An 11948-nucleotide genomic window follows, 5' to 3' on the forward strand; every position below is an offset into this window, starting at 1 on the left:
GGCCTACTTATTCGACATAAGTAGGCCTACCTATTCGGAAATGGTATGCCTACACTTATTCGACAGAGGTAGGCCTACTTATTCGACAGAGGTACATATTCGACCACGATACTGCTACGATGTCCATTCGAATGCAGCGCTAATTCGACAAGGCACTTATTCGACTATACGATGTCCATTTCGAATGCAGCGGTTATTCGACAAGACACGTATTCGACTTCGATGTTGATTTCGAGTGTAACGGTTTTTCGACAAGACACTTATTCGACTACGATCTCCATTTCGAATGCAGCGGTTTTAAGACACTTGTTCGACTACGATGTTGATTTCGAATGCAGCGGTTATTCGACAAGACACTTATTTGACTACGATGCTCATCGATAAATCGACTTATTCTTACATTGGGTCAGTTACGTAATGGAAAACCGATATTAATAGAATTATATTGACGTCACATCAACCTGTTTTTGTTGTTACCCACGTGATCGTGTGTTGATTCTGCACAGAGGCAGTCGCCGAAATATTTTTGCTACTCGGAGACTGCGACAATTAACAAACTCATAGAATAATAAATAAAGACGCATACAACATAAGTTCTGGCTTAAATAGTTTAATTAGTAAATGAACATTCGCCCATGTAAAACTGCACATAAAAGTCATAAGCAAATATAAGTTATATAGCAATAATTTCCCAATTCTAAGTAAGCACAACAGGGATGCTCAGAGAAAAATAGCCCTATTGCCATAAGTGTCGTAATATTGGGCGGGAGGGAGGGAAAATTGTCTTCAACTTAATGTGATCGTGTTAACAGAGAGGATGCTTGATCAAAGAGGTCAAAAACCCGCCCTCTTCGTTCTCAAAATAGAATTGTGTTCCCAACCCAATTCTTGATTTTTGCTACTCGGAGACTGCGACAATTAACAAACTCATAGAATAATAAATAAAGACGCATACAACATAAGTTCTGGCTTAAATAGTTTAATTAGTAAATGAACATTCGCCCATGTAAAACTGCACATAAAAGTCATAAGCAAATATAAGTTATATAGCAATAATTTCCCAATTCTAAGTAAGCACAACAGGGATGCTCAGAGAAAAATAGCCCGCGGCAGGTGCCAAGGCACCGCCAAGAGCAGCCCACGTATTACACAGAAGCCTTGCCTTATTATAGTAAGTGACTGCAAATTTGAAACCATTTATAAGTCTATACCAGTGTTGATACCACGGCATTGTGTCTTATTGACGACGATCGATAAGATGGATGTGTTTTACGTTCTCCTATTTTTGTCTATTTTCTCGAATATTAAAGCACAAAATACCATCAATGAAGACCACAATGTGGCTTTAAATGAGGAAAACGATGTTATGTTAAAGTGGAGAGTAGATGGAGATGATATTTTCTTCGAAATGAGCGCTGCGACGACGGGTTATGTGGCGATTGGATTCTCTCCAAACGGCGGTATGCCAGGAGCTGACATCGTGGCGGGATGGGTAAAAAACGGACGGGCATATTTATCGGTAAGTTATCAATCGAATTTTACTTGGTAAAGTATACATAGTTTTTCAATCGCGTACTGTATAGCGTAAAACATGCTAACACGCATTACCATGAACAGGGACGACTCACGAACACAAAATACGGTACTGTCTCATGTAGAAAAAAAAAGCTATAGTTGCTGCTATCAAATTGTCAAAAAAACTATAGGCCTATTATTATAAACAGAAAATCGCTTAAAAGCAGGAATTGTAGATGCCAGAATAGTATAGTAATCTTAGTTAGTACAGAGCCAATAAGTCAACGCGTTGTGTCGACTTCAATTCAAGCCAATTTTTAAGGTGTATGGTAAGTCGTTCTTTTTATTTCTGTTATTTTTGTTTTCTTTCAATTGTAATAGAAATATATCTTTCCCTCTTGATTACTAATTTTGTTGACTTAATATTCAACATCGCATATGTGTACAACACACTTATATGGATTAAAATACCATATTGCAAAACCACACCTTAATGTTGCTTCCTACCCAAGACACATTGATATGTTGAAATCTAATAATCTAAATCTAAATCCAAATCATTATTATATTAATGTTATTAAATTTGTATAGCGCTTTTAACAATCAACATATTGTACCAAAGTGCCTAGAATAAGAATTACTATGGGAGAAAAAAACAGATTGAATTACAAAGAATTAAAAAAAAAAGGTTTTTAAAAAGGTTTTGAAAACCTCGATAGAATGTGAATCTTGAATGGATTTAGGAAGATTGTTCCGCAGTTTAGGAGCTACAACTGCAAAGGATCGATCATTGGTCACTTTTCATAACCTGTAGATTAAAAAGGGGCGACATTTAAACATTAACCGAGAGTCTAGAATATGTATGTTCATTGATCAATTAAGTTTAGAAAATGAAAAACATTTTCTTTTTACTGTCCTTTTTATAAAAACATTAGGAAAAAATATTGATTTAAATATATACAAGCCTTTAAAAATAGGTTTTGTAAACAATAAAACCCATACAATTAAGTTTTTTGCAACTTATTTAAAGCTTATGAAAAAAGAAAAACCTGTATGTCCGAAAATAATACAGATTTTATTATGTGAAAAATTGAGACCATTGTTTTTGAAATAAAAGAAAAGAACAGATTTTAGGGGACTAAGTGAAACAAAAAGTACAAATGTACTAGTAGTTAGTCGACATAAGATATCTTTTACTTGAATATCGTTTACACATTGAATATCTTTTACACATTGAATATCTTTTACACATTGAATATCTTTTACACATTGAATATCTTTTACACATTGAATATCGTTTACACATTGAATATCTTTTACACATTGAATATCTTTTACACATTGAATATCTTTTACACATTGAATATCATTTACACACACATTGAATATCTTTTACACATTGAATATCTTTTACACATTGAATATCTTCGTTTAATTAAGGTGGAAATGTATGATGCTGATTATTATTATTTTCATTATTAAATAATGTTATTCCTCAGGATCGTCACGCTACGACTTATTCCAGACCGGTGGCCGATTCATCGGACGATTATGAACTTTTGTATGGTTACGAAGAAAACGGTAAAACGACCATGGCCTTCAAACGCAAGCTGAACACATGTGACGATAAAGATAATATAATCACGGTAAATTTATTTATTTTTATTTTTATTAGTTGCCAGATAGGGAGAACTAATACAAATAACATAATACAGTGACGCACTATCAAAGTGGCTCTCCATATCCTTAAAACCTACTTAATGTCTCTAGAAGTAGTAGTGCCAGTGCAATGTTTATTGAACATGGTGTTCCTTCCTTTAATGAGTACATGCGAAAATCTACCTATGGTTTCATGCAACGTATGTTGAATAGTGGTAACATCCTCGTTGCTTGTGTTTGCAAACATATGCTCCATAACTCCAAAATGTATTGTAGATGGAGAAGCATTCTATATACTTAAGTTTAGTTTTATGGTTTATAAGTTTATTAATAGAGAGGTTTCGCAATCTTACGAATACGATAACGAAAACGGATACGTAACGCACACGTATTCGTTTTCGTAAGCCATAAATAAATCTGTTTCGCATGGCAACGAAATATTGAGGCGCGTCCAAAATATGACTGCGGTAAATTTGAGCGAAGCGCAGGTACGTGTTGCTTGGTGCTTGGCTGCCTAGGCCTAGCGTAAACATCAAAGCGAGTGAGGACTTTAAAAACTGCTATTTATCAAAATTGACTTGGCATTTTAGTAAATTACTTTAGTAAATTACTTTCAATAAATCTATAATTATATTATAATCATGAATCATTCCTGATTCAAATGCAAAATGTGCAAAATAGATCAAAAAATAGGGAGGTTTCGCAACCTTACGAATACGATAACGAAAACGGATACGTCATACATTTGTGAAACTTTTGAGCTGATCCCCATTTCATATTCGTAAAGCGTATTCGTGTTGACGAATATCACCAGTCATATTCGTAACTACAAAACGAGTATAGTTTTTTTATCTATTTTGCACATTTTGCATTTGAATTAGGAATGATTCATGATTATAATATAATTATAGATTTATTGAAAGCAATTTACTAAAGTAATTTACTAAAATGCCAGGTCAATTTAGATAAATAGCAGTTTTCAAAGTCCTCACTCGCTTTGATGTTACGCTAGGCCTAGGCAGCCAAGCACCAAGCAACACGTACCTGCGCTTCGCTCAAATTTACCGCAGTCATATTTTGGACGCGCCTCGATATTTCGTTGCCATGCGAAACAGATTTTGTTATGGCTTACGAAAACGAATACGTGTGCGTGACGTATCCGTTTTCGTTATCGTATTCGTAAGATTGCGAAACCTCTCTACTATACTCGTTTTGTAGTTACGAATATGACTGGTGATATTCGTCAACACGAATACGCCTTACGAATATGAAATGGGGATCAGCTCAAAAGTTTCACAAATGTATGACGTATCCGTTTTCGTTATCGTATTCGTAAGGTTGCGAAACCTCCCTATTATGGATGATATTTCCGAAATAAAATGAAATTGAATTGAATTGAATTGAATTAACCACAGAAACGTGTAACAAATAAGAGCTTTAAAAGCCAGTTTCTAATACAGTATGTACAATGTAAATAGTGTGTGTATAATATATAAAAAAAATAATTGTTTAGTGTTAATAATAGGACTCAACAAACTGAAAACGATAATTCAAAAGAAAGAATACGTAGAGTATAGTAGCAAGACCGTTTATGAAACCGTGTGATTTTCGCCCTAAAGCGTGGTTCCCAATAGAACGCATCGCGGTGACGTATAGTCGCAAAGTGCTGTATTGCGTAATCAAAAGTGGAACCGACGACGCAACAGTGCTGCAAACATCGCAGGTTTGATTTCACGCAGGCGGGGGCAAACACAATTATTAGAACATTTGCTTACGTTGCGTAGGTTGCGTTACGTTGTGTCGCTACAGGGAACCAACCTTTTAGCCAACAATGGAAACAATACCCGAAGCATTTATAGGATTTTTCAGCCCTATTACAGTCCTATATATTTTATACTCGAGTTGAATCTCCCTTCAACATGCATGCCCAAACCGGCACTGCTACTTTGTTTTGTGTTTGTATGAGATAAACTGATATTTCTGGATTGTTTTTTTTTAGAGTGATACATTACGATTAATTTGGGCTGTGAATGATGCCGATCCCATGAATTTAGACGATCTTATGTACCATAGCAATAACAGAGGCGTGCGCTCTGTCGTGTTACTAGATGCGGCGACGTCAAAGATCAGCGAACTACCTGCAGATGCCGGATTCTTTGACATAACAATGCCAAATGTAAGTGGGTTATATTAGCACATATTGATTGCTTACTTACTCATTATTGGTTGAAAGTTATTTTGATATAAATTTTATGATGCGACTCTATACAGTTAAATAAATTAAAAATATATCTTCTTCATAAACAATGTAGGCCTATTACTATATTATTAAACTCAAAATCCGGTATCCATCAACAAATTAAGATGTTTATTATGACTACAAGCAATTTTTACACTGAACTATACTACTGTACTGTAACACTCCACAGGTAACAGTCCCTGACGATAAGGACACAACGTACTGGTGTATAGCTGTCGACGTGCCAAAATTTGACCAAGAAGTTCATGTGATTCGTGTAAGTGCTTACATATTTCAAGAAAATTGTCAATGTTTACAATTTATTATAAGATATCTTATCACCTACCTCATCTTAATAAGGCCCCTGCTTTTGTGAAGGCTCGAATAGACATGTTTGCTACACATTAAGTTGTTTAAATCTCAACAGTTATAATTGGTCAATGAAGTCAATTTAGCGGGTAAGTTAACTAAGGCTGAACGGGTCAATTACAGTATCTTATAATTGATAATTTATAATTTTTTAAAAATATATTTAGTTCGACGGTATTGTACAAGAGGGCCATAAATCTGTGGTTCACCATATGCTGATGTATGCCTGCTATGGCAACATAACAGCCGTACGTGGTTGGTCGTTGGATTGTGATAGTGAGATTATGCCGCCTGATATGTCGGAGTGCTTCGAAATTATATACGCATGGGCAATTGGCGCCAAGGTAAGTTATAACTATGATGTTGTCGGTCAATATTCTTCTGACGTCAAGTATAAAATAACAGACATCGATTAAAGTAATTAGTACTTTATTTACACGTGCTGGCTTATAATAATAGCATGCTGTATATCGGTCTGCCGTATTTGCAATGTACGACTGTTTATGCATTACGTCATTCTATTAATTACTCACGCATAACGGAGTGTAACTAGCGCCATTAAAAAACAATAATAATACAGAATATTAATGTATGATTTTCATGATGATGACGACTGTGATGGCACTAGTTACTCTTCGTTATGCTTGATTAATTTTTAGAATGACGTAATGCATAGTTTATTGCTGGTACAGGTGGATCGGTCAATGTAGGTCTTATGTAATTGTTAGCAGATCATCGTTGTTAGAATTAAATTATAAATGGAGTTAACGTGTTGTTTTGTAATCTTATGTAATTTTGTTTTCAGTCTTTCGAGTTTCCAGAGCACGTTGGGTTGCCATTGGGTGGCGAGGATGGTCCAACGTTTTTAATGATCGAAATGCATTACGACAACCCTGCATTTTCCCCAGGTAAACCTTCTTCAGAATCCTTTTGAAAGTGCCAGGTGAAGGATGAGGTGAGGTAGAAATATGTTATGAATGTTCGGTTAGGGGCTCATTGCTCAACTCTCATTGTCTATCACATAAATTATTTCATGTCATCCACAAGTACTTACTCGGTTCAGTATTTAATTTTAATGCATCTCATTTACCGATTTGTTTAGATTTCCACGACAACTCTGGATTGCGGATTCATTACACGCCAACGCTTCGGGAGTACTCGGCTGATATATGGATGGTCGGACAAAATATTGACCTAATGCACCTTATCCCGCCAAATGAATCTGCATTCAAAACATACGGATTTTGCTTTGGTGAATGTACCGAAGCTGTAAGTTCACAATATATACATATCGTATCAATGTAAATGTGGGGGAATAACCTGCGACTCACAACCTGCCGGGCTGAGTTGCGCACTAATGTGCGAATGGCGCTCATTCGTCTGTTCAAAATGACAATGACCAGGGTAACCTAAGCGTTCGAAAGATAAACTGGATTCACACAAGCAGTCCTTATCCAAGTTCTACTACCAGAATAATGGTTGTGGTGTGCCTTAAATCTGTGCCTAATATATATAAGTATGGTCTGCGGCGTCCTTGCTTAACCGCTAGGCCACTCGACTCGAAGGAACACAGTATTGATTGTACCTACAATAACATAGGTTATCATATTCCTCATGGTGTCTAGGTCATTTTAAACAACTATATTCGCTGTACTCTATCTTCGCTCTAGTTCTTATGTCAGGATGTTTTTATTTTGCAGGGAATGGATGAGGATGTTCATGTTTTTGCAGCTATGTTACACGGACATCTTGCAGGTATTTGGTCTTACTATTATCATTACAAAAATGCTTGAAAATTACACGATAATGTGCACATTTTTCAATTTATCCTCCTGATTTGTTTGTTTTAAAAGCCGACAGACAATTACTATTAGTTTTCATAAAAATCGATATATTGAGGACGTCTCAAAAGCTTAATGAAATCTCGAGTTATCTCTACCTTCAATACTGACATAAATATAATATAGCGCGCCCTCTTTCTCTCAGCATTTTGCCAAAGTTAAAATAATCGCCGGCATGAATAGGCGGCGTGTAACATCTTAATTACGCTTTCTATCATTAACGATACATTTTAAAATGCATTACTATATTTAAATGACCGTTCTTTAGCTCGACAGATCAATTTACAACAGTACCGTGGCGATGAGCTCATTGCTGAACTTAGAGACGACAACTACGACTTCAACCTTCAAGAAACCCGTATACTGGCGACAGAAAGCACTTTTAAACCAGTAAGGACGTACACGTAACGTAGTAACTAGGAATATAACGTGATGATAGCGCAACTTAATGCAAACGTCACATTTCTAGAGCTATTAGTGATTAGAAAAGTTCCTGACGTGTTGATGTTTCAAATCTGGTTGTTTCGAGGAGGAAAACAAAAACAAATAAATCGTTTTGTTATTGCTATACAGTACAAAATGATCTATTCAAACTTTGAATTTATCGAGTCTAGTTTATCGTTATTAGTTATAAAGCTTGGTTCCTACTAGGACGCAACGTAATGACGTAAACGCAACGCAAGTAACCAATCACAAGCGACAGGTCGAATAACCCATTACTTGTGATTGGTCAAATAAAGACGTTGCGTTTACGGCCTTGAAGTGCGGTGGGAATCAAGCTTTACTGGACACAATGCTCCCGAAGGGCACGATTTTAACGTTATTATGTTTCTTTTAGGGTGATTCTTACGTAGTCACGTGTACGTACAATACAGTTGGTAGAGATGAAGTAACACAAGTAAGTAAGGCAATGGTGATCAAAGTTTGATCAAACAAAGTCGATTTTGTCTAAAGCTTTGTCTACACTATCAAACGAGTTTGACAAAAAAATGTGATGTGCCCAAATATGGTAGTGATATGCCTTAACATGGTAGTGATATGACATCATCATGTCCATATATGGGCACATCACATTTTTTTGTCACATAAAGTTTGATAGTGTAGACAGAGCTTAAAAACTACAACTTCAAACAAAATTTAACAAAACAATTTCCAAATGATATTTAATATTATAGTATAATAATATAATAATATTGGTTATATAATTATTATAGGCTACTGTACCCAATATATTTATAATAAAGAATTAAAAAACCTCAATTACGTCTACAGTACAGCCGTGACCATACTGTTTTGCGACTTCCTAGAGCTTTTTTGTAATCGGGTAATTTTTTTTGATATTGTCTGTTTTAATGTTCGTTTTTAGGGAGGAGAAGGCACAGTCGAGGAAATGTGTTTGGTCTTTGTGTATTACTATCCAAGAAAAACCAAGATAGATTATTGCACGTCAACTCCAAGTTTAGCAAGTTACTGGGAGTTTTTCAACATTCCATACGTCGAGGGCATGTAAGTTGATACTAATTGAAAGAATATAATCTAAAACCACAAATAATATTCTGAAAATAAAATAAAAACATTACATTTTCTTACACACATACATTCACTTTCTATGTTGGTCCAGATTACTCTGTCTACCCTATCAAACTAGTTTGACAAAACAAGTGTGATGTGCCCAAATATGGTAGTGATATGGCCAAATATGGTATTGATATGACATACATTTTTTTGTCACACAAAGTTGGATAGTGTGGACAGAGTTAAGTCGTTGCACGCTCTTAAACATGACTGCCGTTAACTGTGGACAAATACCATGTAATTGTTTTGGAAGGATTTAAAATGTTTGTTTTTGCAATTAGAGGTATCGTAGTATATCATCGCTTTTAAATTATTTTCATATATAAAGTACAAACTCGTGTGTAGAGAGTAAATAGTAATTGTACGGTGTCAAATCAATTTGAAATTTCTACAAGTGGACAACAAGTCGAGCGGTTACGACAATTGAACTGCAAATTCCAGTCATTATACTACTATAATATCGGCACATATTCGCCTCACCTCGATCATAGTTCTGGTGGTAGAACGAGTCTTTTCGGATAAGACTGGAAAAGCAAAAACCAGTATACACATCTGGCTCTTTGTAGTTAAAAGAACCCAGTGCATCATTGGAGAAAAACATGGTGTTTGCTAGGTGTTCTTAACTTATCCATTTTTAGTCCAGGGTCTAGATCGAGATTAGTAAAACGATAAATGTTTTGGCACATATGGCGTTTCATACGTATAATGCATGAGCTCGTATTTTCAGACAAAAATCGAAACGCCGACTGATGGACTAACATAAAAAAGACTTATAAATGAAGACTTGGAGTAAATTCTAATCCATTTTCAACCATTGTAGTTTATCACTGTGTTTGGCTATCAACCCTATACCACTACTACTGAATCACAGAAATCACGAGAGTGAATGGGACGAAAAGCAAATTTTATATTTATTTATTTACCATGTGGAGAATTGAAAAAAATGAATTAATTTTGTTTATTTTAATCAGTGAAGACTATTCTCTATACACATACTCACACGTAGTGAATTCCGAGCCAGAAACATTGAGAATTGGCTTGCAAAATGTAACGGACAGAGCAAAACGCTACAACTACTGCTTTGGTAGCACAGACTTAAAACTAAACGTAAGCAATTTCATCATAATTATGATTTTAATTAGTTTTTAATTCTATAGTTAGTTCCAGCTAGTTTAGTTTAAACCTTAGATACTTGATTAAAATTATAGGCATAATGCTGTAGTTCTACAGTGTTGAATATTGACTGTATTATTACAGTAGCGTAATGTACGCGAAGTGCGTATTTTATCGTCTGAACTTGGAATTGAATTAAACAGCCAACTAACAAATCCGGAAATTATTTACCTTCCCTGAGCTACCACCTCACTTCAACCATGTGAACACTGCGATAGGCTCTTATTTTTTACTTTTAAATATTCTCAAACTTGATACAGTATACCGTAAAAATTGTTTTCTGGGTTTTTTTTCAACAGGAAGACCATTTTGAGCTGAACTTTCCAGAGTGGTTTGATCCAGAAAAAACAATGGTCGCGCCCGATGTATGCTCCGTCGATGACGACGATGACGAACCCGTTGGCAGAGGCAATACGTTGATGGCGGGCTGCTACAGCATTATCACAACGATTGCCTTATGCCTTCTTTGTGTGTAACTTTTTAACTAGAATATGATTTCATTTACAATATTTTATACATTACAATTTTGTACGATTTATTTTTTTGTTTATGATATACTGTTAGGTTACCAGTGGCGTAACGGCTATAAGCGTTCACTGGCTAAACCCAGGGGACCGGATCTTATTGGGGCTGAGCTGTTGGGGTTCCTAAGTCAGGGCCTCAGGCCTCTGCGTTACGCCACCATAAGTTACATAATAAATCATTAGTCTAGGTAGTAAAGATAACTTGTAACGATTTATAGGATGCTATATGCCATAGAGATAATTATTATAGTTAATAATATCTCTATGTGTAGGCCTATCGGTATTAGTGAGTTTTCAAGCAAGACGATATGGGGACGACAACTGTGTAAATTAATTTAAAATACTACATTTGTATGATTTTGGAAATTGAGGATATAATTTCATTTTATAAAGAAATATTTTTGATGATTTTTGGAAAATAATGACAACAATAAGACTTTTCTAAGATGATGAATATAGTTTTTATCTTTCAATATTTGTTGATGTGAATTATTTTATCATAAATTATTGCTAGTTCGCAGAGGTAATTAATAAAATTGTCTAAAACTGCGCGTCAAACATGCAATGTGGGGGAGGAACGAGATGAACACCCTCCTACACAGATTATTTCATGTGACGTAAGTATGGTTCACTACTTAGACCTATACCGTAGGCCTAAGTCTATAATATTGTTTATGTATTTTTAATGACACAGTGTCGTAATTCTTTGTGATTCTGACGCTTTCTATTATAACATATAGAAATACCATATACGATACACAAACTTTAAAACCAACCATTCATAACGAGTTTTGTTATTCATTTGCAAAGTAATTATGTTGGATATGGTGTATTAACAAAAATTCCATCAAATCGAGTTCGACGGAAGTTTTGACGAACTTTGGTAGTGTAGGCCTATTTTTGAAAATTACAATCAAATGCCATCTTGATAAATATATCAATAGGATCTAGATCTATATACCATTATATTCTAGATATCTTTAGTAGGCCCGTCTGTAATTTATCCCATGTGCGTACATACAAATGATATTTCCTAAGGTAGGCATACTGACG

General features: G+C 35.2%; 1 protein-coding gene across 1 annotated transcript; it reads left to right on the forward strand.

Annotated features, from left to right (window-relative positions):
* The first annotated feature begins 1153 nt into the window (after positions 1-1153).
* Positions 1154-10889, forward strand: LOC144851682 (DBH-like monooxygenase protein 1 homolog). Its single transcript, XM_078709261.1, has 13 exons — positions 1154-1519; positions 3015-3161; positions 5174-5350; positions 5604-5690; positions 5950-6126; positions 6588-6690; positions 6885-7051; positions 7483-7537; positions 7892-8013; positions 8462-8521; positions 8990-9129; positions 10170-10305; positions 10671-10889. Exons 1-13 carry the CDS (start codon positions 1259-1261, stop codon positions 10845-10847), a joined length of 1809 nt encoding a protein of 602 aa, XP_078565387.1. The 5' UTR covers positions 1154-1258; the 3' UTR covers positions 10848-10889.
* Positions 10890-11948: the final 1059 nt, after the last annotated feature.

Source organism: Antedon bifida, chromosome 9 (genome assembly GCF_963402885.1).
Source record: "Antedon bifida chromosome 9, ecAntBifi1.1, whole genome shotgun sequence".
NCBI classification, from domain to species: Eukaryota; Metazoa; Echinodermata; class Crinoidea; order Comatulida; family Antedonidae; genus Antedon; species Antedon bifida.

What these genes read in the sequence shown, in the direction of transcription:
- LOC144851682 (XM_078709261.1), top strand. Translation starts at nt 1,259, where the DNA reads ATGGATGTGTTTTACGTTCTCCTATTTTTGTCTATTTTCTCGAATATT. An exon ending in ATAAAGATAATATAATCACG is followed by an intron (nt 3,162 to 5,173) that starts GTAAATTTATTT and finishes GTTTTTTTTTAG; the next exon opens with AGTGATACATTACGATTAAT. An exon ending in AAGAAGTTCATGTGATTCGT is followed by an intron (nt 5,691 to 5,949) that starts GTAAGTGCTTAC and finishes AAATATATTTAG; the next exon opens with TTCGACGGTATTGTACAAGA.